The sequence below is a fragment of the Neopelma chrysocephalum genome, unplaced genomic scaffold (genome assembly GCF_003984885.1).
Source record: "Neopelma chrysocephalum unplaced genomic scaffold, ASM398488v2 Primary Assembly neopelma1_23b, whole genome shotgun sequence".
NCBI lineage: Eukaryota > Metazoa > Chordata > Aves > Passeriformes > Pipridae > Neopelma > Neopelma chrysocephalum.
Window position 1 is genome coordinate 5,460,702 of NW_020897692.1, and position 27,286 is coordinate 5,487,987.

The 27,286-nt window shown below is 43.3% G+C and overlaps 1 protein-coding gene across 12 annotated transcripts in view; it reads left to right on the forward strand.

The window, feature by feature from the left end:
* BACH2 (BTB domain and CNC homolog 2) overlaps positions 1 to 27,286 on the forward strand; it is a 194,097-nt gene that overhangs the window by 162,913 nt on the left and 3,898 nt on the right. For 10 of the 12 annotated variants that reach the window (XM_027695232.1, XM_027695240.1, XM_027695168.1 and 7 more), the window contains 3 exons: positions 7,166 to 8,710; positions 17,707 to 17,913; positions 24,244 to 27,276. In XM_027695232.1, coding sequence (XP_027551033.1) covers positions 7,166 to 8,710; positions 17,707 to 17,913; positions 24,244 to 24,723 — 2,232 coding nt within the window. In that variant the 3' untranslated portion in view covers positions 24,724 to 27,276. Of the gene's footprint in view, positions 1 to 4,761; positions 4,872 to 7,165; positions 8,711 to 17,706; positions 17,914 to 24,243; positions 27,277 to 27,286 lie in introns of those variants that run through there. The other 2 variants (XM_027695255.1, XM_027695248.1) reach the window with 2 other exon arrangements.

Below are 27,286 nucleotides of genomic sequence, written 5' to 3' on the forward strand. Positions count from 1 at the left end.
AAGTGGCAGAATGTTAAACTGGGGCCAGCAGGGTATCTGCTTCATTTAAAAAGGGGTTTTAGAATTAAAGCAATGGCCTCTCTGTCAGTCTTCTCCATCAGTGACTTGTACATTTCTCCCTTGTTTACAAGCCCAGATAATACAAATACCTGCATCTGATGCTTCTCACCCAAGTGGGCTTTTAAAGAGTGATTACTCATTTTAGGAGCTTGTCCTGGTTTCAGCTTGGGTAGAGCTTTATGAGCAGATAAGGGAAATATATCTGTAAGCTGCTGGTGGGAGAATATTTAAATGCTGTTAAATTAAAGAGAGGGAAATGCAGTAAAATACTGGTGTGGCATTGGCTTACAAAAGTACTCTGCTGTTTATCATCTCTTCTTCTGACTTTTTCCTGCCTCCTGCATGTTCCCACTTTATGTAAAAGGATCACAGTTTCAAAACAATTCCTGCCTATGTGCATATATAGGGACAAACCATGATGTCTAACACTGTTGATTTTGCACATGACTATCCTGTTTGAGCCTAGTACAAAACTCTCTCTTTTCAGAGAGTTTTCCAAAACCAAATAAGCCCAGGCTAGGAAAAAAAACAGGTTTCCCCATCCCAAGTAAAAATAACCAAGTAAATAACCAGGAAGTCTCTTAATTCTTAATGGACTAACAGCTTTGGTGACTGATTTTGGTTATCAGATTACACTCTGAAAATAACTTCTGTGCTATACTTGCAATTGGCTGTGGAAGAAAAAGAATACACTGTGTGCTAATTTTAGCAAATAAGATTAGAGTTAATATTTAATCTCAGAGACCTTCTTCAGGCTGTGGAAAAAAAATAGCAGCAGTTAACTGTCACTAATCTTATCTCCTATTTTTCTAGCATATGTTTGGTTATATAAATTGTAGTGCTAGGAACACACTGGCGGAGTGTGAAGTTAGTAGTTTGTTGGCTACATGCTTGGGTGTGTTAGACAAACTTCAGGGCTGAGATGGATTTAAGAGGTCTACATGTGCCTTTAGACTACAGTAACAACATTGAAAGATCAGCAAATTAGACCACAGTAGACCTGCTACAAAACAGCATGTGAATAATGGATTGATTTTGGCTTCTGCAAGAAGAAGTAGTCCCATTTGTTTCTATGTTTCTACCCAATTGTTTTAAATTAATATTCAGTTTGAGATTTGATATTCAGCATGTGAGGTTTGATTCAATTTTCCTTTCTTCCTTCCCTACAAAATGGCTTAATAATTGAATCGATGTTTGGAAATCAGAGATGAAGGGTTTCTAACTGTTTTTAGGTGCCTGATGATGAATTCAACCTGAAAATCAAAATACTACAAATATAAACCATAAACCTACAAGCAGCTTGCATGCTTTACAACAAACCTATCAGCACTCCTGTTGATTTCAACAAGATACTCAAATGCATAAAGATAATAACACGCACCTATGCTGCTGTCAGGACTTGTACATTCTCAGTGTATCTAAAGGTCTCACCACCTAAATTACCCCCAATTCAGTAGGATTTACTAACTAATGTTCTGCAGATTTCATTGTATCCCTGGAGGTTAGGAAAGGGCTCTGCCCTCTCACACCACCACCACCACCAAGCTTGTTCTTTGCGTATGCTCCAGGTATGCTTTCTTTGGAAAGGAACAACTGCATGTGCATTTGCTGTTGAACTTTGATGCTGTTTCCTAGCAGATCATGAGGGCACTGTGCCCTCATTAATGCAGAAATTAGGCTTGGAAAAGCCTTTCTTCTTGTTGCAATCGGCAATAGCATCCAATAACAAACCAGACAATTCTCTGTTCTTGATGTTAGTATGCACCAGATTACTGTAAACATTCTTTTGCTCCATTTTAGATATTGCCTTGCCAAGTTTTACATTCCTACATGTTTACAGTGATCTTTCCTTGCCCTTAACCACTTTTCCCCTCTTTAAATTGAAGTCAGACTTCACTGGCATTTTGCAGGGGTTGACCTTCCCCACTCCAGATGCAGCTTTTCATACAGATGCTATTTGGAGCAGAGTTACCAGACATCCATGTTTCCCTTGGAAATAACCTTCCCCCACCCCCCCAACAAATACTGTCTGTGCAAATTGGAGGATTTTGTCTATTTATGTGGGATTTTGAGACATCTGGAAGTCTGGGCAGCTAGCTAATGACCATGCACTGATGAACTCTGCAGCACACAGTGAGTCCAGCCCGTCCACAGAAATGGGTCCACAGACCTCTGCGTGTGCTCTGAGGCCATGTCCTGTCTGTTCAGAACAACACAGAGGCCTCCATGGCATACTTGGTCAGCCTCATGGAGGACATGGATACAACAGGGAGCCAGAGAGAGTTCACCCACAGTGCTGCGTCTCCCGCAGTGGCTGTAAGTTTGTGTGTACAACTACATTTAAAATAGAATTTCTGCCCTAGAAGTCCCTTATGAAAATATGATGTTCCCAATGTGGAAGTGAGCTAACCCTCCTCCTAATTTTAGAAAAGTACGTGCTCAGTACTAGAAAAATGCTTTGCTAAAAATGCTCTATTTGCATCTGTAACACTGCCTTCTTTACTAGCATTTCTCATTGCTCACTCTCTTCTCAGCTTCTTATTCTCCAATCTGACAGTGATCAATACTGTTTTCCTTGAATTAGCCAGTTTTTCATTAATGACACAATACTAAGCAAAGAAGAAGGGAGGGCAGAGAGTATAACAATAATACAACTATTTCTCCAAAAGGAAGAAGCATTACCCAGAATGCATCAAGGAAATATAATGAGAGATGATAGAGGAGAATAAGGGAAATATTTCCTCACAAGAAGGTTTTAAGTAGAGTCTGGCAATGATCTCCCAAAGGAAGTAGTGGAAGTCTGGTCACTTAAATCAATTAGGACTAACCAGAGCATTGCACTCCACAGGACTCTGTAAGGAGAAAAGCAGTGTCGAACTGAAATAAAATAGATTTTGCTTATTTTCTGCAGGGCTGCTGTAAGTATTTTGCTGGTAAATTCAATATGGCTAATGCTGATTAACAAGTCTCTTGATGGTGATTATATCATTGCATTATTTCCAGCCTTTTCCTCAATATCATAAACTCATGTGTGGACATACAAAAAACATCCCCTAGCTCAGCCAGCTCAGTCTGAAAGACACAAGGCAGATAAAGGACTGGAGAAGTTGTTTTCTTTCACCTTAGCATTCGTCAGGCTTGTTATCTCCAGAATGCTGAATGGACATAGACCTCCATACTGCACACTGAACAAGGTATCCCTTTGGCAGGATGGCAGGGGCAGGAGCTGCACATGGACTTGGTTTCTTGGATTGCTGTAGAGCAAGAAGATGTGCCACATGGCTTAGGTGGGGCTACGGTATCTGTGTCCTCTGTGCACCGGGTGTACAGAAGGGTTTAAATGCATACAAGACCAGCTGGGCACAGAAGCAAGACAAGTAAAGTGATTTGTCCTCAGTCTTGGTGGGCTGTTTGGCATGTTCCAAGTACACAGAAGTCCTCTACGGCCCTGCCTTGAGAGATAATGGAAAGAAATCAAGCCTCTGAGAAGCTGGTATCTTTGCTTTGCTTTTCTCTCTGTGTGGGCATTGTTGTTTTATATGTGTGTTTTCCCTTTTCTCTGTTTGGTTTTCTAGAAGCCAGTCAATTCCATTTAAAAAATAGAAATGGGTAGAAATTGGAATAAGCCAAAGGGATTGAAAGGCAAGGAAGCAGTGACTTGGTGTATGAGCTTGGACAAGGTGCTGAGTGGAGGTTTCTGTAAATTGACCTGCCTGCTTAAACATTAATTTATATGGAAAATAGGGTTTAAAAGCAAACAGCTCTTTGACATATGGCATCTTATTTACAGTAAGGAAAACAAATAAACTGGGATTGTTGCTGGGGTTTTACCCATCCAGCAAAGGTCTCTCTCACATGTAAATGGAGACTGTTACATCAGAGAAATTATCCATTTCCTTCTGCAAATGCAGATCAACTTGTTTTCACTAGCTTTTTTCACTGAGATGCATCAGTCAGATCAAATCATTTTAAAAGACTGTCCTTATCTCTTCCTAGAGAAATGTGTGTGTCATAGTAGTACATGCAGCTTCAAAGCCTTTTCTTTCCCACTCCAGTGGCTCGATTCCAGCCTTTCTACCAGAATGCATCAGATGCAAGCAGTCCCAAAACTGGTGGGGCTGAGGCAGGGCACCTGACACGGGATCCAAATCAATATTTAGACAGCTTCAGGCAGCAGAGCTTGTGCTGGCTTTCACACTTGGCAGCAAGCTTTGCACCCATTTGTTTCCAAAGTTATTGTTTGTGCAGTTTCAAGCACTGGCACTAGAGAGATTTCTCCCTGAGGGCAATGACAAGCGCCGGGTGTTTGAAAAGAAGCTTTCCCCCTTTGGATCTGAAGATTGCGAGAGTGAAAGTTGTGTCACCAGCTAATGTCTCGTAAAGAAGTAAAGGCACAGATTTTCATGGGGTTTTCATCATCCTTCGCTTGATGTATCTACTGGGCATCGTGGGGAGCCCACAGCACAGTCTCAGGCTCTGCTCCTGATGTATCCAGCACAGAGCAGCTCTACCAGCTGTGTTGCTGCTGTTTGTTATCATGGTGATTTACTTGGTGCAAAAACTTGAGTCAGCGTGGGAGACAGCCTTGCTGTGGAGTTGTATGAGTCACCCCGAAGCTCTGCAGAGTGCCTGCGCTGGGGCGGCAGGCAGGCAGGTGAAACCCTGGCCCAGCACAGAAAATAATTTTAATTTGCTTTCCAGCCATTCCACCTAGTGGCCAAATGACACCACTGCCAGGAGAGCTGGATTTGTGTTTCAGAGTCCCTCCAGACCTACGCTGCCGCTGTGGAGCTTACAAGATATGCAGGAATGTAAGCCCCCACACTGAAGATCTTACCAAACATCAGCCTGCAAGTAGCTCATTAAGTTCCTGAGCAATTTTGTTAATCATGCCGCATAGATAAAATGCAGATAGGCCTTTAGTGAGCTGATAATCTAACAAATAGGCAGAAAGTGTAACACTGATAAAGCAGAGATCAGTTTAATAGCCAGCTGTAAATCTTGGTAATTCCGTACCAGAGGCGTATTGTAAAACAGGAATGTGCAAGTGTGTAAGTACATGCATGAAAATGCACTGCTTCTTAAAATAGCAGATACAGCAGTAATATTATGTATGGAAAAGCTATTGGGAGCAATTTTAGAGGTGTTTTAAAATATTTTTGTCTCTATCAAAGTCTGCACCACTTGTGGTATCTTCATAATCCAGCATCACAAGTACGTGTATATAAGTAACAAAGGCTTGTTTCTGGAAGTCAAGATTTTCTATAAAGATCTATGAACTCTACCACTGATCCTGAGGCAGTGTAGGGAATTTATAGGCTTTTTGTTGAGATGAACCAAATTATTCACTCAGATACATGCTAGTCACGAATCAAACTATCTCAAATTCATGGCCTGATGGCTCGCCAACCTTTTGAGCACCTTCTTGATTGGTGGCAGTAATTCAATTGGAAGAACAGGGAAAAGCAACTCACCTTCAGAGTATCCTATATCCCATACCATATTCCATACCAACCTGAGGAGCTGGGAAATGTGAGTTTAAATCCCCACAGCCTGGGAAAGGAACTTCATTTACTTTCTAGGTCCCTCTTCTCATCTTTAGGCCATTTTGCAAAAGGGAACATCAGTGCTTCCTCTTCTTGTTTGTTTGAAAAGAGGAAACTGAGCTGGGAACACGTACCAGTGACATCTATATCCAAAAAGAGGTTGCAGGCCATGCATCCCAACCTCACATAGGCATGCAGGTGCTGGCTGGACTGCATCCCATCTAGATGCCTTTCCTTGGTATGCAAAGCACAGGGAACTCTGATTTGTGAAATCTACTTGCAAGCTAGACAAGAAGTTGTCTTGGGGAATTGAGACTGAAGTGACTTGCCAGGGTCATGTAGCAGGTGGTTGGTGCAATGGGAAATTGAGTTGTGGTCTTCCAAATCTCAACTTTGTGGCCAAACCACTTAATCGACTTGTGCAGAAGCCTTTATCCTTGTTGGCAAGCCCCAGTTTTGAAGCAGTCTCTTGCTGCTTTATGAAGAATAGAGTTTTTCCAGTACCTTTGTTTCATGCCCATCGACAGAAAAAATTTAAGAGAAGTTAGCGCCAGTGCATTTTTGGTCAAAAATAGACAATATCTATAGTTTACCATGTGGCTTAGCAAGTTATTTGATTCCTATATATAAAGATACCTCTGTAAAAAATGGGAGGAGGTGGCAGAAAGTGTGTGTTTTTTAATATATGGTATATTTATGTAAAATATAGATAGTATGTTGAGAAAAAAACATGAATAATGGTGCATAACTCAGACCTGGAACAGTTGGTGGAGATCACTCCCCTGCAAACAGTTTTTACTCTTTCTGCAAAGAAAATGGTGGAAAATTAAGTAATGAGGTGGGACTCAGGGTAATTTACATCATTTGAACTATAAATAGGAATTTCTTTCCTGTTAGCTGTACCTCAGACTCACTAAAATCAGGAACAGTATGAGGAGAATAATCTCCATCAGGTGGAGGAAAGAGGTGTGCAGTCAGTACTTACCTATTACGTATTCAGCAATGGCTTGCAAAAATTTGAGAAGAAAAAAGAAACCAGTTTACCCTTGGAAGAGGCAGAAAGATGATTTCTGTTGGATTTTGCTGTAATATTAAATGTTTCCTTCACGAAACGCTTTCTGGATTTAAGTGATATCTTAAGCTTGAAACCACTGTACACTGGATCTTCCATCAGGGCAGAAGAATCAAAATTTCATTGGGCTTTCATGGTAGTGCACTGTAGCACAGTTAAAATAAGATCCATCCAAGAATTAGCAGTGTCCACACCAGACTAGTTTTTTGAGTCTTTTATCAGGGCAGAGGCTTAGTTCATAGGTCTTCAAGATATTTGGGAAGAATAGTGCTCAGTTCAGCCTGTATAACGATGTACAGCATAAAGGAAGCAGTGCAGGTTACTGAATGTAGCATCATTGCTGGTGTGATAGAAGAATAACTGGTGCTGAGCTGTATTTATTTCTGAATGCCAGATCTGTTAGGTTATCTTAACTACATGATGAACGAGTTGGGATGATAACAAGAGCTGATGGTAACGCTGGCAATTTCCCTCTCTTTTTTTGCAGGTCACTGTCAGGGGATTTGGTCCATTGTTACAGTTTGCCTATACTGCTAAGCTGTTACTCAGCAGAGAAAACATCCAGGAGGTCATCCACTGCGCGGAATTCCTGCGCATGCACAACCTGGAGGACTCCTGCTTCAGCTTCCTTCAGACACAACTGCTGAACAATGAAGATGGCCTGTTCCTGTGCAAAAAAGATACCACCTGTCAGCGCATGCACGATGAGGAGAACTCGGATGGAGATGAGGAGGAGACGATGGAATCGGAGACATCAAAAATATCTTGCCCAAGAGAGAGGATGCACCAAGAGCCCTTCAATTTTGAAACCACTGTTGCTGGAGCAGACAAAGGGGAAGGGATGCTGCCTGACTCTGATATGCTGAGAGATAGCAAGGACAATTTAGATAAAGATGCAGTAACACGGTACCCCAGATACAAGAAATACCAGCTTGCTTGTACCAAGAATGTCTACAACACATCACACATCAGTACCTCAGGTTTTGCAAGCACATTCAGCGAAGAGAGCTCTGGAAATGGCCTCAAATCAGGACTTGCTATGGGCCAGATAAAAAGTGAGCCTCAGAATGAAGAGAACGATGAAGAAAGCATCACACTTTGCCTGTCTGGAGATGAACCTGACATCAGGGATAAAGAAGGGGATGTTGAAATGGACAGGAAACAGCCAAGCCCCACTTGTGTCGACAGGCCAAAAAGTGGGTCTTCTCCTTCTTGCTTGCGATCTTTCTTCAACAGAACAAAAAGCATGGATTTGGTTGGCTTCCCCAGCACTTCCCAACAGCACTTTGGCAGGAGTCCAGCATGCCCTTTTGAAAAAGGGACAACTCAGGGTGACCACAAAACTGATTACGTCCCTTTCACAGGGAACTATGGACAGTCCCATGCCATGCAGAAGGATGCTTCCAACTTCACAGTGGGATCGCCACTCAGGGGGCCCGGCTTTGAAACTCTCTGTAAGCAAGAAGGGGAACTGGACAGGAGGAGTGTTATATTCTCTTCAAACGCTTGTGACCAAGTAAACACTTCAGTGCATTCATATTCTGGTGTGAGCAGCTTGGACAAAGACCTCACTGAGACTGTGCCAAAGGGTCTGTGGGCTGGGAGTAGCCAGTCTCTCCCCAGCTCTCAGTCCTATTCGCACAGCGGACTGACAGCTGATCACTTGCCAGGAAGGATGCGGCCGAACACCAGCTGTCCAGTGCCAATTAAAGTTTGCCCTCGCTCTCCTCCTTTGGAAACCAGAACCAGGACCTCCAGTTCATGCTCTTCCTACTCATATGCAGAGGACGGCAGTGGCGGCTCTCCCTGCAGTCTGCGTCTTTGCGAGCTCTCCTCTTCCCCTTGCTCCCAAGGCCCCCGATTCCTGGCACCCGAGCACCAGGAGCCAGGTGTGGTGGGGGATGGATTGTACAACCCGGTCCGAGCCCAGATTAAATGTGAGCCATCCTATGGAACAAACTCCAGCGATGAGTCTGGGTCATTCTCAGAAGCAGACAGTGAATCATGTCCTGTGCAAGACAGAGGGCATGAGGTAGGGATTTAAGATAAGTACATATTACCACAGTTGTTGTGACACAATTAATCGCTCCTTGATTCTCTCAAATGACTTTGCATTTCCCCAGCACTTTCTTTGTTTATAGCGACAAAGAGTAATTTCTGGTTATTCCCTCATCAGCTGAGTGCACGTGATTGACTTCACATAAATAGGTCTGCTTGACCTCCGTGGTGTTTGGCTCTTCTGAAAATTTGGGTATGGGACAATAGCAAACTGCTGAATGATGTGCACTGATGTGCTTAGGAGTCTGCTGGCAGTGTCCTTCTTCCCTCCCTTGCCCACTTGTGTGACACAAAGCATTGTTCTTTATCCTTAATTTGCTGAGGTGGTTCCAGCTCCACCTATTATTGCTGCTGGTGTCTGAGCAACCTCAAGTTGTGCCTTTGCTGACACTGAGGGTTGAGCAGCCCGCTTGAAGAGCCAGTGCTGCATATTGCCAACAGCCAGAGTAGAGGAGGGAGATAGAGTGGGAGGAGAAAGAGGTGTGACATTACTTAAACAGTTGCATAACTGGCCACCTTGGGCTGTGGAAATGGTATTCAAATCATCTTCCCTCTGGGTGTGTGTGTGCATGCGTGTGTCACACACACAGGTAGTGTGTTTTTGCCTCCATTATGTGACAACTTAGATCATGTTCCCTGCCTGTGACATTTTGTTTGGTGGTGAGTTCTGGCAGCCTTTGCATAAATGGTTTCAAAGAGAAGTTATTCTTTCATTTCCAGGACTGTTAAGCAAATGACAGGGGAATGATTTGGGGTTAAAGAGTGTCAATTCCCATGTAGTTCTCCCATGAGAGGGAAGAGGGGCCACTCTAAAACTAGAGATGGACCAGCTGGAGATGCTGCAGTGATAACTGACTAAGCATGATGGAATAAGCTGTCTTTGTGAAGTCACTAGTTTGAGAGCAGATTTAAATCATGGAGATGTGTTGCGGACCCCAGAAACTGAAAAAGATTGGATGTTTTCATAGAGCTTCATTAGGAAACTGCATGACCTAGAGTGCAGGTGGGTGAAATCACATATCAAATTCCTCTAGTAATGCTGAAACACTCTGTATAGCTTGTGCTACAGCAAGTGCAGGTTTGAGGGGTTCATATGCTGACAGCACCCAGTTCAGAACCAGGTGGGCTTATTTATGGAGTAGGAATGAAAAGAGTGAACTTTATTCTATCCCTCAGTCCTTATTCCACTACATCCCAGGTTCTGGAAGATATCTTTCAGACAGATGTGGGTGGTTCCTTTAGTTGGCTGCTTAGCTCCAAGAAAGGGTTGAAGAGCCTGGGGAGCCTCTGGTGTCCTAATCCCTGGTCACACTGTACCAATGATTCTGAGAGGACAGTTCTTTGTCCCCATGTCCTCAGCTCGGGACAATGCAGAAGGGAAAGAAGTCTCCTTAGGAGGCTGCCTGAAATATTGTGAGTAGAACCTCATTCAGGAAGCCATACAGCAGCTCTGCCTGGCCATACCAGGATTACTCAGTGAAGTCCTGCCTTTACGAGGAACAGAAAGTAGCAGGGAGAGGGACTGAGGGGGAGCATCAGGTCTCCACCCATGTGTGGTGATTGCTCAGCAGAGGGTAACGCTCAGCATGAGGCAGCACAGAGGGCAGGAGTTTACCCTTTTTGGGATTGATGATTAATTAGCTGTCATAATTAGGTAATTCTGTGGAGATATGCTGCAGCAGAAGTGAACCTGGAAGAGTGAAATGAGAAGGTTATAGGGGACTGGTGGTGGTTTCCAAAAAAAAAAAAGTATGCCAATATATTCAGGAGACCATGGATGAGAAGAGGAATATTCATGAGAAGAGAAAATAGGAGGCCATCCTGGTGTGCCACTGGCAGGCAGACAGACCTCATTCTGGGGCACTGCTAGAAAAGGTTTGTTCCACTCCTGTTTTTGCAACTGGTTTCCTCCTGGGAAGACTTTCTGCACTGTGCTGAGCAAGTTTTCTCCCTGGGACTGCTGATATAGCTTATTTTTTATTATTATTATTATTTCCCAGAGCATTTTGATTAGGGCTGCTGGGCATTAAAAATGTAGTGTGAAAATTAATGCTCTGTGAGGTTGCACTGCACTATCCTGAACAAGCCAAGGGTAAGCAGGTCACACCAGTGCTTTGGTACAGATTTTGTCTGAAAAGTGATTTTTTAAAAGGTCGTTACCAATGCAAGAAAGGGCATTGCAGCCTCACTGAACAATACTGTATTTATACAGTGACTTTGAGTGTGTATCCTGCAAGATCTGCTGCTGTGGAAACCTCGGTGAAGGATATCTTAAACAAGGCAGTAGAAAATATCTAATAGCAGCAGGAAGTTCTTGTATAAGTTGCTCTACTTTTAGCAGTTTGGCTGCAATTAAAACAGCAGGAGAGACTCAAAACCATCTGTGATGGACAGCTTTCTGTCCTTCATCTCCCTGCAAGCTGCATGGGAATCTTTCTCTTTCCCTAAATTGTGGGTTTGCCCTTGCTGTCCTGATGACTTCACAGACAGGTCCCTTTCCCCTGCCCGATCAGAACACATAGTGCTACTGGGCTTCTATTCAGAAAGCATGTGATAAGGTATCTGGAGGTGACATGCAGGCACTTGCCCTTTTGGAGGGTGGCCATGCAAGCTCTTCTGCTGGAATGGGCTTTCATTTGGGTGGGACAGCCTGATAGGAATAAGCCTAGTGGACTCTGACCCTCAGTTATCTCAGGGCTGCTCAGTTTCCCTGGAATTTGGACCTTGTTGGTCTTAATTTGGGTCCCAGAGTGCCATCAATGCCAGAATTAATGTCACAAAACATCATTTGTTGATGTATTGATTGTATGAGAAGTAAGTGAAAGGTTTCTTCTCTCTGCTTTTTTTGGGCATTCTGCTTTCACACAGAGACAGATACCATTCAGGAGCACATGACCGAAGTTGCTTGCTGTCAAAAGTGCTCAGCATGAGTGCCATTTTGGGTGAGAGCAATCCCACTATGTCACCAGCCTCCCTGTCTTACCGGGGGTGCAGATGGCAGTCACAAGTGTCAGAGGAGGTGGTAGTCCTCATAACACCACTGATAAATCTTCTCCAAGATGTCTTTGCCTATTATTTCCCTTCCTGGAGCCTTCAAGACTCCTCTGTGATCTCCCTTTGTTAAGGCTTTGTGATAGAAGCAGCAAGTGCAATGTAGGGTGTCCCCATGTTACAGAGTTGCAGGAACAGGGCTGTTACTTGAGCTATTGGGACTTTACAGAAATATTTAATAGTTTGTGTTTCTCTTTTCACTCAGCTCTCTCAGGCCTCCACAGGTTGTTAAAAATCAGGTATTGGCATATAATAGTAGAGAGATGATTTAAAGCTCAGTGCTTTGCATGTGGGTTCTGACAATCCTGCTTAAAATAGCAACAACAAAACAATAAGCCCTGAAATAATGAATTGTTGAGAAGGAAGTAGTCTGTCAATCTGTTAACCTACTTAGGAACAGAAACTTCAGCACTACCTACTTTTCTTGATATTCCATTCCTTCAACAAGTATCTATGTTTTTTTCTGCTAGAAAATTTGCAAAAAATATTGTGCTACTAAACCAGTTAAAAGGAAATCTCAGCTCAGTCTAATTTGATGAGTGAGTTTTCTTAGGAAAAGAATAAACAGAGCAGGAGGAGGTAAGAGGTGGAGTTTTCCAAGAACTGTTACTGTCTAGAGAATTGCATTCAGTGCTTCTTTCTTTTGTATTTCAAGAGAATTTCCCGCCTGGCTAGTGGCTCACTTTTCAAAGAACTTTTTCATAAAGACAAAGCTAATGAAATTAGACCACTGGGAATATTGTAGGTAAATAACCTTCAGTGAGAGCTGAAACCCCTCCATGTTAAGTGACAGGCAGCCACCCTTTCTCTGTTTCTCTTCTGATGCTTAGCAAAATGCTGGAAGTCAAAGCCCCAGAAAAGAGGAGTAAACCAAAGTTGGTCTACCAGAAATCTGCTGGAACTGTGCTGAGTTACCTAAGCTAAATCTGCTTCAGTGCTTAGTATTTCTACTTAGTGAAGGGTATTATATAGAAAAAAGGGTAACCAAGAAAAATATATGTGTTGACTTGCTTTGGTATATGGTATTTGGTGATCAGTCACCCCAGCTTTTCTGATTCTACTAGGTTTGCAGATTTGAAAATGACAAAATTACTTTGCATATTCTTTTCTGGTAGGCGTTCTCCTGACCAGGTCCTCAGTGGTATCACTGGGCATTGTGTTGGTCAACTTCTGGTTAAATGGGGTCTTGTCAAACATCGGTCTTGTAAAATAAACTTCATGGCAGTTTTGTTTTCTTTCCTCTCTTCGGTAGGAACGGTATCCATACTGGTAGCAGAGAATTACTGGATTACAACAGCACTGAGAGTTTGAAATTTCAGTAGGATCCTCTTTTAAACACTGCATTATTTAATTGCACCTACAGCCTGCAACCAATTCTGTTAGGCCCTGATCTGAAGACCTTGCGTGAACTCTTGAAGGACTCTCTCATTTTTTAATTTCTTTTGTAAAAGCAGATCTTTCAGAGAAATACTGCCCTTTATTCCCCCTCATTTCACTGCCTGATCTACCCTTCTTAAACCTATGGCTTTTGTCAGTGCTTCTGTGCTATCCCTAGTCTCAGAAAAGCCTGTTAAAGGGCAGGAGTATTGTACTGTTGTGTCCTTTGAAGGGCTGGAACTTGGGGACACGGCAAGCAGTGAATGGGAAGACATCGGCCCAGCATTTTAAGCACCAACAGCGTGTGATCTGCACAAAAGTCGAAGTCATGGGCTAAAGAATGAGAACCCCATGCACATCTGATTGTTGAGTTAAAGCCCTCAGCTACAGGACTAGCCCGGTTACCCACTTCTCTGAGGCAGGTGGCAAATCAAAAGATTACCCAGGCTGTCTCCACTCAGTGCATAGCGGTGCCCTCTCAGGCAGCATTTAGTGACCCGAACACCTCTGGTGGCCCTCTGGAGATGAGGCTGGAGTTGACCACAGGCAACTACAGGGCCATCAGTTGTCTTGTGTGAGATAGAACATGCTATCTGCAGTGGGACCTGCTGATCTGAAATAGCATGTAGGCAATTGAGCCCCTAACACAGGTGGACACACTTCAGCTCCTGTCCTGCGAGCTGTCCTTTCTGAGTGTTTGTGGAAGACAGACGTGCATGCCAAGGAAGATACTTGGAAAAACAACATTGATTTGTTGGGCTCTTCTGTGTGAAGTAAATTACCCCTTTCTGCATCAAAAAAAGCATTGATAGGATTCACCCCCTGTGATAGGTTACTTGAGTGGGTCCTGAGAGCCTGCCAAGGACCAGGCAATTTTAAGTGTCAGAGGATTTCAGTAACTGGCTTTCAATTTAAGGGCACTAAGGCAAGAGTTTTATTTCTTACAACTCTGGAGCAACTGACAAGGATTTTCAACTGCTTATAAAAGTCAGGCTGCTACTGTGAGTTCCCCCCTCCCATGCCCCATACATAATGGTTACTTTTTCTTATGTCTGATATAGAAGTCCTTTTAATTACTATGATGTTAAAGTCAGACTTGGGGAGTTCATTGTTTTTACTGGCACTTGACAGCTCAGGGAAGATGATGTCAAAATTTAAAGAGAGTGAAAAAGCTAATGTTATGCATGGGATAAAGAAATTCCCAATATTTTATTGTGAGTGGATACAAGTCCTTAGTCCTCTCCTTTATTACAGAGAAAAAGAGAGGGGGAGAGCAGCAGCAGCAGTAACTAGTACAGTAGATGAGCAGCACAGCAGTTACTGGCATATGATCCAAGCTGGCACTAACTAGTGAAGCTTGAAGGAATTAATTGGTTATATATGGGCCTTGCATGTGCTGAGTCAGTGGCTATCCCTGTCTGTCTACATCACTGCTCTCACTTAGCCACTCAAAGCAATGACATTTACAGTGGCACCCTAATGCTACTACAAGGGGGAAAAATGCCACAAAATCATAAACAGGTTTTCTTTTTCACCAGAGTGGATTGGTTGTCCTCTCAGGCGTGCATCAGCCAGAGCTGGGGGCAATAGAGTCTGCAGTGGTCATAGAAGGTACCAGTTTATTTGTTGTGTGGTGGAAAATGAGCTGCTACTACTGCTGCTGCTGCTGCTGGTGTAAAAATGCAGGCAAAGGGTAATTGTGCTCATAGGGAAGATTTTAGAGCTCTGAGAGGCTAACTCTGGCTGGAGTAACTCCTGGAAGGAGCAGTGATCCCACTTACATTTCTAATTTGAAATAACCTGAACCAAAGAGTACACATTCATTTCCTATATAAAAATCATAGTTATTAGAAAGAAAATTTTATGAGAAAACATACTTGCCGGGTTTTTCTTTCACATCTTAGAAAAGATTGTTCTTTTTCAGAGACCTCGGGTAAAGTTTCTCTCACCTACCTCAGATACTGTGAGATACAGAATCTTTTCTTGTTCTCATCTCCACTCCTTCTGCAGCCAGGAGGGAGAAGCATGCAATGCCATCTGAAGGCCTCAATGACAATAGAGACATGGACACTAAGTAGTCCCAACCCATCACTTCATGCAGCTCTGCATGGGTCAGATGAATCCCACCCATTGCACAGTCGTAGGCTCTTGCAAAATGACTCACCACTCTGTTATGATAAATACCATCTGACAGTCTTACCCTGTGCAGATGTAAAACACCATTAGCCTCTCGCTGCAGCAATGCCCTGGTGCGATTATTTGGCATTTGTGGCAAAGGTTTGGTGGTTTTGGTTTTTTTTTAGTTGACAGCTACCTCAAAGAGGGAGACAGGCAATAAAAATGCTGTGAATGGTGAAGGAAATGAGTCTGACTCACTTCCACTCTCCCTTTCACGTTTTTAATCCTGCACAGTGCTGCCTATGACAGGAGTGGGATTATGCTGGGATTACTGATAGCAGTCTCTGGTCTGCTGTGTAGATGATTTTCTTTTCAATCCTTTTTTTTTTTTTTAATGAATCTGTTCCTATTTATTTTCCCATTTCCCTTCAGCAACTCCTGCCTGATAGATTTAAGTTTTTTCCCTTTCATTTCTATTTCAGCTACAAGCACATATCCTCCTTGCAAGTAAATATGTTTTGGAAGGGAGAGGGAGGAAGAAATAAAGTTAACATCACTTTCCGCTTTGGTCTTAAGAAAATAAGGAAAAACTGGGAACATGAAAGGACTGATTTTGCAGTGAAACTGTGATGTCTTTCAGAGGAAAGCACTGACTGTTTTCATTCTCAGACCCTGGTTGAAGCTTAAGAAGAAAGCAGGTGACACTGAGTTTATGTTGAGGCTTGGGAGGGGAATCAAACAGGTTTCATGTCATTAGTTAGCAGTCTATAAACAAGGTGGTCTGCATCACTGCGCCTAAGGTCAGCCTTTGTGTGTACAAGCAGGAATCTGGGGGGATTAGGGCAGTGTCTGGTGCTTCTTGCTGGTGTAAATTGTCCTGTCAAGTAGTGTGTTATGAAGCAGTGCCTGGACATGTGCAGCAGAGGGGCATGAATGAATATTCAGGGCGTGAAACCATCTGAAAGAATGTGCAGGGTGTTTGCACTGACTTTCACGTACCACAGGCTTAGAGATGCACAGAGCAGTGATAAAATAGTACAAGAAAATGCCCAAGAATGGTCATAAACAAGGAGAGGAGCTCATTATCAGCAGGTCCAGGTCCTTGGTGAGGGTCTGTGACAATGCCAGAGGCCACTGTTGTGTGTTGGTGTACGTATGTCCTCAGCAAACTGTTCTGCTTGAACAACTCAGCTCTCTGATTAAGATAATTTATTTCTAATCCTTGTTGTTACTTTCTATATCTCCAAATAATTAAAGTACACAACGTGAAGACAATAGTGGTTTTAAATATCAAAGGAATCTTATCCTTGGCTGGAGGAACTTCTTTGGTAGCCTGCATGCAGAATACCGAATAGGGACAGAAATCTAAATATTTACTGCCATCTTTTGGGCAGTGTGGGTATGACTCAAAAAAGGAAAGGAGGTCAATTGAGTTATTCAGTTGCCACCTCCTTCAGTTTTGTCAATTTTGGCCAACAGATACAACAGTCTGCCAAGGAGCATCAGGTTTTTGGTAGTTATCAGTCTGGGGCTCCAAGTGAAGCAAGATTTTTGAGGAGAGGTGCTTACTTTGATTTTAGCAAGCTGATAGGTTTGGGGAAAAAAGGTTTTAAGCACATCCACCATTCTTCAGCTTTTGAGACAGTGTGTGTTCATTGCTTCAAACTGTTAGTAGCTTTGTGTTTTGCAGCTTTTGCTGTGCTTTACTGCATAATTGGTAGAACTCCTGAAGTCAGAAACTGACTTTTTCAAGAAATACAAGTTCAGTGCTCTTTAATCTACAAAAATATTAGTGTCAATGTATATTGTTTTATTTCAAAATGTGTATATTTTAGCAGGATACTTTAGTAGGAAATGCTGCATTACACTCCTTTGACCCTTTCTTCTTATATAGTGTACTGCTTAGTTGAAATACTGATTAGGTGACCTTTCCTAATTGCAATACAGTATTTTTCATCCACTTGAGGTGTCAGGTTGCATTTTTAACCTCAAACCTAATCAAACTTTCAGTCCTGCAGGCCATGCAGAGACAGGTTTCCTGCTGTGGTAATAGCCCCTTCCTTGAAACTAGTTTGAATTTAATTGCAGCGAGGTACTTCACTCTGTCCAAAAGGCCATGCCTCCTAGTGGACAGAAGCTTCTTTTAATGCATTGAGATCAGTTATTAGAGCTTTGTAGAAAGATGATTTTTTTATTTGGGATTCATCTATATTGCTGATTTAAGTACAATTATCATCTGATTCTTACCATCTGGATCTCCACATAGTGCCACAAGGGAGTGTTAAAAACTTGCCCAATGTTAAACTTGATGTGTTGTTTATTGAAGGGAGCGGCAGCATAATCATCCTTCCACTCACTGTTGTTCAGCTTGCACTGAGCAAGCAGAATATGACTCTGTTCTTGTCTTGTGTTTGTTTGTTTTAGGTGAAACTTCCTTTTCCTGTTGATCAAATCACAGATCTTCCAAGGAATGATTTCCAGATGATGATAAAGATGCACAAGCTAACCTCAGAGCAGCTCGAGTTCATCCATGATGTCCGCCGGCGCAGCAAGAACCGAATTGCAGCTCAGCGCTGCCGCAAAAGGAAACTGGACTGTATTCAGAACCTAGAATGTGAAATCCGCAAGTTGGTGAGTTACGTGCTCTCGCCGCAGCCCTGCTCACCCTCGCGCAGCAGCTTGCAGGGCACCAACAGCAATTCCTGCCTGGAGTTTAGTGGGTTCAGTCAGTTTGTACACACGTGAGCAGAACCACTAGTATAAAAATTTAATATGCAAAAATATATTGGTATGTGCATGTATAATATATACAGAAAGCACAAAATTCCAGTGAAATGAGGCCTAAATATGTTTGTTTTTCTCAAGAGCAGGTTGTTGAGTGAGTTGGAAGAGGAGGGAAGCCTGTATCACTACTTCCATCTAGCAGTTTAACTTAACCCCACTACTTACAGTTTCATCTACAAAGGCATTTCCTCATCTGAGCCCCATTTTCTTACCTAGCTACCATAACAATCTATTGGTCAGGGATTCATGGAGTGCCCAAAAGAGGTAGATATGAAGAGGCCTTCAGAGGTTGTCTGGTCCAAACAGGGCTGTGGCAAGGCCAGCTTCATCTCTATATATTTTCATACTCTTTGACATGCTAGAAGGCAGGTCAGCATTTTCAGGACATTTCAGTTTGCTGTGCCTTTTCTTCGGCTCTTTCATCCACTGAGCAAATGACAGAAATGGCAAGGGAAGTGAAAAGCCAGGAATGTGAGTATCCAGACAAATGGGCATCCCTTGGTGTAGGTCAGTGAACTGGCAAGGGTATGTTCCTCTTTGTTCCTGCTGTCTTGTTTCCTCTAATGCTCCTGGTGTTCCATGGAGTGAACCCCTCCTCGTTTTTCAAGGAATCTGCAGTAGTCCACTGCAGAGAGAAGAGAGAAGTGTGCCCTGCTCACTGGCCAGAGCATGTCAGGGGATATCTCCTGTGTACCAAGATGTCAGTGGACAGTGCTGCCACATTTTAATCTGAGATTAGAGTGAGGTGACGGGAGCAAGACTAAGTGGCTGCTCAGAAAATTCCTCTCTCTTTCAGTCATGGTATGGACACCTCAGGTGTGGTTTGGGTGGCTAAACACAGATGTTTACAATATAGACACCTGCACTGGAACTTGTTGTTCTGGTTTTCATTATAGTCAGTGTAGAGAAACTTGACCAGTCTTATTTGTCTCCTCCTACAGCAGAGGAGGTGACTTATTGTGCAGAAGTGCCTGTTCCTCTTCATCGCTAAACAAGATCCCCCAGAGAGCCATGTGATGTGCAGACCTCTTAACTATAGGCACTTTATGTGAAAAAACTCCCTTCCTTTGTGAAAGTGCCCCTGTGGTCTGAGGGACTTGCTCCTGTTCCCCTGCTGTAGAATCATAGAATCACCCGGGTTGGAAAAAACCTCTGAGATCATCAAGTCCAACTCTTGATCCACTACTGCCATGATTACTAGACCATGGCACTAAGTGCCACATCCAGTCTCATCTTAAAAACCTCCAGGGACGGAGAATCCACCACTTCCCTGGGCAGCCCATTCCAATGCCTGATTACCCTCTTTGCAAGGAATTTCTTCCTAATATCTAACCTAAACCTCCCCTGGCAGAGCTTAAGATCGTGCCCTCTTGTCTTACTGATAGCTGCCTGGGAGAAGAGACTGATGCCCACCTGGCTACAACCTCCTTTCAGGGAGTTGTAGACAGTGATGAGGCCTCCCCTGAGCCTCCTCTTCTCCAGGCTAAACAACCCCAGCTCCCTCAGCCTCTTCTCATAGGACTTGTGTTCGAGTCCCTTCACCAGCCTTGTTACTCTTCTCTGGACCCGCTCCAGCACCTCAATGTCCTTCCTGAACTGAGGGGCCCAGAACTGGACACAGTACTCAAGGTGTGGCCACCTGGGCACACTGCTGGCTCATGTTCAGCTTCCTGTCAGTCTAAACTCCCAGATCCTTTTCTGCCTGGCTACTCTCCAGTCACTCTGTCCCCAGCCTGTAGCACTGAATGGGGTTGTTGTGACCAAAGTGCAGGACCTGACACTTGGCCTTGTTGAACCTCATCCTGTTGGAATCAGCCCAACTCTACAATCTGTCCAGGTCTCTCTGCAGAGCCCTCTTGCCTTCCAGGTGATCGACACTCCCACCCAGCTTAGTGTCACCTGCAAATTTGCTAATGGTACACTCAATCCCCTCATCCAGATCATCAATAAAGATATTAAACAGGACTGGGCCCAACACTGATCCCTGAGGGACACTAGTGACTGGCCACCAACTGGATGCAGCACCGTTCACCACCACTCTCTGGACCCGGCCCGCCAGCCAGTTCCTAACCCAGCACAGAGTGCCCCTGTCCAAGCCGTGGGCTGCCAGCTTTTTCAGGAGAATGCTATGGGAGATGGTGTCAAAGGCTTTGCTGAAGTCCAGATAGACCACATTCACAGCCTTCCCCTCGTCCACCAGGCAGGTCACCATCCCTTGCCCATTGAGAAAGTAAGCTGGTACACTGAAAAAAGGCTTGAAACAAGGATTATAGAGGAAGATATGTCTGCAGGGTGTCATTCAGCTGAAGAAATGCAACTCTGGAACTTCAAAATAGGTTAGGACCTCCTCAGCTGTTTAAAAGTCCTAAAAGCTCTCTGAGATGTCAAAAACAATGTAATAGTGTAAGTTCAGCTGTTGTGAGAAGTGTGAGTGTGCAGCATGCAAGACTGGACAGTTTGATTGCATTATGAAGCATAGTTTAGGAATCCAGCATTAAATTCAACCTTTGAATATCCAAGGGTTTGAGTGATAAATTTGTTCATTCACACAGATAAAACAAAGGAGCTGAAGTGATTTCCTTACTGACATCTCTGTGTACCCAGCTTCCATTAAAATTAAAGGTTATTTGGGGTCCTTGATTTAGATGTCTGGGTGCACATTTAAAACATTCTCTGTTGTAGGCTGAACACAGTAGGTCTGGGGAGAGGGCTACTTCTTGTCATAACAGGTTGCGTGTTGCAGATGGCCTTTAGTATAGGTTTCATTGTGTTTCACTCTCTGCGCAAGCTGTAGCAAATGTAGTGTGAAAGAGGCAGAGATCTGTTGGAAGAAGCTGAGTTACCATCACCTCAAAAATGGCAGAAAGCCACATGACTTTGGGTTACTCGCTGCCTCTGCTTGTCTGCCTGTCTGTAACAGGGAGGTGACACTGACCTCACAAGCTGGTTGGGAGGCTTAAAGCATCAAGGCTTGCAAAGCCTTCAGATGCTGTGCTGCTGAAGCCCTGGGGGAAGAAAAAGAAACAAAAATCAAAACATTGTTGGGAGTAGTACTCTGCTGATGCAAAACAAACAAAACATCAAAGATAAACAAAATAGTGAGCAACTGCTTCCTGAAATGAATATAATCTACAGTGTATACAGGGTGACTCAGAGGTTTTTCAGGGTGAAAGAGCAGCTGCTCATCCATGTTGTCAGGAGAAGCAGATCCAGTCTTGTCTGCACATGCCCAATCCTCTACACTGAGCTGATGAGGAGGAGGAGTACATGTCTCTCGCTCTCCAAGCACGAGGAGCAGCACTCTAAGAGCTGGACTAACAGCAAGGGGTGGGAGCAGCTTGATACCCGTAGCCTTCACTTGAAAATTAATTTGGGTTTGTTGACCTTATGCAATCCTGTGACATTACCCTTATTGTCTGACATAATCAACTGTGGATAGACAAAAGAAATTTTTTAAGTACTCTCTCCAACACACACACACATCTTAGGGAAATGAATGAAAGGCATATGAGTGACCTTGTGGGTCTGATCCCTGCTGAATTTCAGGAATCAAAAACCATTCAAAAGAAATGTTGACATTTCTATTTAGCAAGATAGACTTAAGTATGTAGCAATATGCAGTAAGTGAAGGAAGTAGGGAAGGCACCCTGCCGGACCTGTTTGCAAACAGTGAAGTGCTGGTAGGCGAAGTGATGGCTGGAGGCCATCTTGGGCACAGTGATCACAAATGATAGAATTTTTGATTGTTGCAGAAGTGAGGAGGAGGGTCAACAGAACTGCCATCTTGGACTTCCAGAAAGCAGACTTTGGCCTGTTTAGGAGAGTCCCTTGAGAGGCAATTCTGAAGAGCAAAGAAGTCCAGGAAGGCTGGACATTATTCAAGAAGGAAATCATACAGGCTCAGGAGCAGTCTGTCCCCATGTGCCAAAAGACAAGCCACCGGGGAAGACCAGCGTGGCTGAACGGAGAGTTTTTTGGCTGGAGCTCGAGGTAAAAATGCCCCTTTGAAAGAAGGGGCAGCAACTCAAGAGGACTACAAGGATGTCATGAATTTATGCAGGGAGAAAATTAGAAGGGTAAAAGGCCAACTAGAACTTCATCTAGCTACTGCTATAAAAGACAATAAAAAATGTTTTTGTAAATACATCATCAACAAAAGGAAGGCCAAGGAGAATCTCCATCCTTTATTGGATGCAGGGGAAACATAGTGACAACAGAAAAGGATGAGGTACTTAATGCCTTCTTTACCTCAGTCTTTGATAGTAAGAGCAGTCATTCTCCAGGTACCCAGGCCCCTGAGCTGGAAGATGGGGACAGGGAGCAGAATGAACACACAACACATGATTACTGGAAATTCCTTTGTCATCTTTTGTCCACTTTGTGACCAGTAATTTCCAGTCTCCTGAACTACATGATGGTATTGTGGTTTGAGTTCTTCATTTTCTTTTTATGAAAGACCCCTTTTTCCCCTGTGCTTACTTCCTGTAAATCACCCATCTTCTTGACACAGATGGTTTCACAGCAGACAGTGAGTGAAATGGTTGTATCCTCTGAGTTTGATAGGTAATTTTTTTTGCCTGCTTTCCTTCACTCATCCGTCTACCCACTCATATTCCTTTTTTTCCCTGCAAACTCACAGCATATTCTCTTCCATAATTCATTATCTCAAGATGTACTTGAGCATCTGTTTATTTTTTTATTATTTTTATGCTTTCTTGATAGATTTATCAATATTTTAGCAGTTGGTTCTTTTCATGTGCACTGCTCTCTTTTGCATTCACACAGCTGTATGCTTCCAGTGTGGGCTTTGGACCCAGGACAATACTATCCGCTGTCAACAACCACCCGTAGTTGGATTATCTGAGTTGTGGAGTTTTCACACCTCAGATGCCAAGACATCTTGGGTTTAGCAGTGTTACTAGGTGAGATACGTGGCTGCGCTGCTTTTGGGGCCAGCTCAGCTCTGGAAATAGCTCTGGTACTCTACGAAATCTCATTTACTCTCTCAAGCTGTATGCCCACCTGCCTGAAACAGAAGGAGATGCAACAGGACCATCCCGGTTAGTCTGCACTGAGTCAACACCAGTTTTTAGAGGTGTAACCCCAGGCTGGTCTGGCTCTGTGCCTAACCCTTCCAAATCTACCTCCTGAGCACAGGGAGGGCAGTGCTCACCCCACAGTGAGGGCTTGCTGGCCGTGGGAGGTCTAAGATGGAAATTACTCCCACCACAGCACATTGCACAGCACTCTGCACTAGCTAGGGCTGTGGGCCTTGCCAGTGCTTTGTAGGATGCAGAATAAACTGGGTTCCTTTTCCCATTTTTTAAATCCTGCATAAAAAAATAAGTCCCACCATACTCTTCCCCTCTTCTTCCTCACCAGTAGTGTCCTGCTTTTCACATAGTCCCCTCCAAGAGTAGCCTGCTGACATAGTGAAACTCTGAAAGTGCTCAAGCCAGATGTAGGTAAGGGAGGACATTTGGGAACACAGGTGGCAAAGCCTGAGGAGAGCAAAGGAGGAATGACATTGAGCTTGTTGTACTGAGTATTAAGAAGTCCACCAACCTTCAAGTCTTTCACTTATGTCTTCATAAAAATGGCTTGATTAGATCAAGCCCAGCCCTTTAATCACCAGGGCATAAGAAAACGAGCCATGGTGCAGGCCACAGAGCACTCTTAGATCCTCTCTTCTGAATAACATATCTCTCTCCTAGTGGTAACAGGGGTTTAGCTGGTGCAGGGGCCAAAGCAGGTGCACCTAACCTGAGGAACCAACCTGACAGTTAGAGGGTGAACTGAACATCTGCAGCATATTCTCACTTCAGGAACTAATCCCTATTTTCTTGCTGTTTAGATGGGAAATGTCTTTTTGCCATCAAAATGTTTTATTTGGAGTTCTTTTGTGTCCTCTGTCAAGCAACCTTAGTCTATAACGGGAACTAACAGCCCCTTAGGAATAACTTGTGATTCTATCCTCTTCCAGCTCAAATGTTCGTCTCCAGACGTTTCCCAAACTGTAGTCCACACAGACCTGATGGTGGTCAAATACCTGATGTCTCTGTGACTCTTCCTCCGGCCATACAAAAATAACTGTGACATGTTGGTGTTCTTCTTGGTTACGGCTGCATATGCGCCCAGAGTGAGCCCTCAGCCTAAGATGCCTTCTTTCTTTTTCAGGTGTGTGAGAAGGAGAAACTGCTCTCAGAAAGGAACCAACTGAAAGCAAGCATGGGAGAATTGTTAGACAACTTCTCATGTCTTTCCCAAGAAGTGTGTAGAGACATGCAGAGCCCGGAACAGATCCAAGCTCTCCACCGATACTGCCCCGTTCTGAGACCCATGGATCTACAGCCAGTCACCACCATCAGCCCCACCCCAGCTGGTGTGGAGCAGAGCCTGGTGACCTCCCAGTGCATTGGGGAAAGCATGCAGTGCTGCTCGGAGCAAGGCTCAGTGCAACTGGGAGCACCCTGGCTGCCTAACAACATCTCAGAAAATTGTTCGGCCGGCGGGGGGTTGGATGGAGCCGACACAGGTACTTACCCCGAGAGAGAGCTTCCACCAGAGCAGAGCAGCCAAACGGTCACAGTAGACTTCTGTCAGGAGATGACTGATAAATGTACAACAGATGAACAACCTAGGAAAGATTACACCTAGTGACTTGTAACCTTAACATTACACCTAGTCAGGTGTTCTTCAGTCAGCCAGTGGCAGGGTTCATTTGTTGTCTAGAAGAACGTATTTGGTGCACACTACAGTGGTCTTAGCAGCAATACTGTTTTTAAGTATTCCCTCCTCTCTACAAGCAGGAGTTCTCTTCACAATGGTGCTATCCCTTGCTCAGGCAGGGAACGAAGCAGTGGCAACACTGTCTGGTTTTGTATGTTGATTTCAATCTTAACAGGGATGGACATAACACCTCTGAGGACCCAACCGCAGCTTTTTTCTCAGTGGCCCATGTCACAAAACCCTAACTCAGGAATTTCCTCTGAATGTTCAATTTTTCATTGAAGACAGCTTCTTTACACATCAAAGTTTTATAGCTAAACTGTACATATTATATATAATATATATAAAATATATATATCCATATGCAAGAATCCCTGCATGCCTCAATTTTTCTCATCCTACAAACTGGAAGCTTTCATTTCTATTGTATAAACAAGTTCCAACATTCCTTTTTGTCTTCGATACTAGAACTAGTTTGGTAACTTGTTACACGATAATTTTTTTCTCAGTTCGCAGTTCAGCAATATCATTCAATTTGTACTTATTTATAAAATTTTAATGTTGGAAACTTATTTGAGATATTATTATAGACAATTTTTTTTGGCACAGCCATTTTGTGCCACTTGGGCAATGTGGAGTTATTTTATTTTCTTGCAGATACTGTACAGTAATGGTCAACTTTGCCACTTGCACTGAGTTTCTGGTCAAACCTCTTTTCATAAATGAAGTCATTACTTCAGTATAACTTGAGTATATGGTTTTCTTTGCTTTATTGCTTAAAGGAAATAGAAAATTTTTAGCTAATAGACAAACACTCAGGAGCTCATTATGTAGTAAAAATGGTCTTGCCAAATACTGAATTCACTATACAATTTGTAAAGAGAACCTGCTGGAATTATTTTTATATTTAGACTTCTTTCTGTTTCACAAACCAAGTTTAAGTGCTGTTAATGATGCTTTTGGAGTTTTACAGGGGAAAGTATACTTCACTTTTTAGAGAAGAGTGTTTTTGACAACTGGATTGGTTCATCATATGTTCCACGAAGTAAAGCGAACGGAAATCACATCAATACACGTGGGGGCTTTTTCTCCAGCCCCACTCTGCATCCTTTACTCATGGAAGCAACTGCTGCTCTGGCTAGTCACCAGAGCCTGACCTCAGCTGTCCTCAGACATTACCTGTTTTCCCCACCAGACCCAAGTTGCAGAGATGGGTCTGGTGAAGTCAGTGATCCTGCCCAGGTAGGCGGAGTTGCAGGATCAGACCCCTAGTTGTTGGCTTTGGTTTCCTTACACAAGTCCAGCTAGCACTGTATCCTCTAAGAGTAAAACCTACATTTGCCAACACCTGATTTGGTTGCTTACCCATCAAATTCTTGTGTTTCAGGATCTTCTCGTCCTGCAGCATTGCCCTCAGCACAAACTGCAGCTAAAAGAGCGCTGTCTCAAAAGAGGCTACTCAGTGAATTGGCTTAGTTGTAACTGTATTGGGTTTGTATCTTACGCAATGTTGACTCATGTTATGACTGTTTGAGACAGCAGCTTTCCAAGCATAACATCTGTATGTACAGTGTAGACAGAAAAACAACCTCCTAATGCTTTTTTAATGATTATTATTATTATTCTAAGTGTACTGAGTTTTTATTTTGTGGTTCTTTGCCCTACATGTGCCAGGTTGCGTGGCTTTATCAGTGACAACTGTCATGTGCTTTATGGGCTGATATTGTTTGTTCTCGCTGAAAAAAAAATGACCAGCTGTTCACACCTGTTAAAAAAAAAAAATGTGTGGGGAAGCAGCTTCTCAGAAGCACTAAGTGATAATGTGGTCTTCTGTCCTAACGTTTACACTAGAGGTGTGCACTGGTGGTTTTTTGAGGCACTCAGTAGATCAGCATCTTGAACCCTGGAGGAGGAATCAGCTCCCTCTCTCCACTTCTTCCATCTTCAGACTGTGCTCATGGACCATCACCCACTCACCACAAAGTCTTGCTTTTATCCTCTTCATCCAAACTATTGTAGCCAAGCTACTGAGGAGGAAATGCGTATAGCATGTGCCATGTTTGTTGAAAATAGTTTTTTTCCCCGCATGTACAAAGAAAAACTAGTATATAATGTAGGAGAATATTTATGTTTAAGTATTAATCTTTACTGTACAAAATCCTTACCTTTAAATGTTAAAAAATATACAAATGCCATAAACTCCTAGTTCACACAGTTGAAAAAGGGGGAGGAGTTGTCCTTTTCTTTTTAAAAGAACTTAATCTAAAAATACCTGAACCCCCCCCTCCAGCCATCTTTTGCAGGTAACTGGCTGAGAAGCTCTTTGGCAGGGGGGCAGGATTTGATTTTCCTTTGAATTTGTTGACGTTGCAAAGCAGTTCTGTGCTTCGCAGAGAAGTTTTGTTTCTATGAGACCATGGTGAAAGCTAGAATTTAAAACTAAATGTGAATCACATTATAGAGTCATAGCTACTGGGGGGGTTGGGGGTGG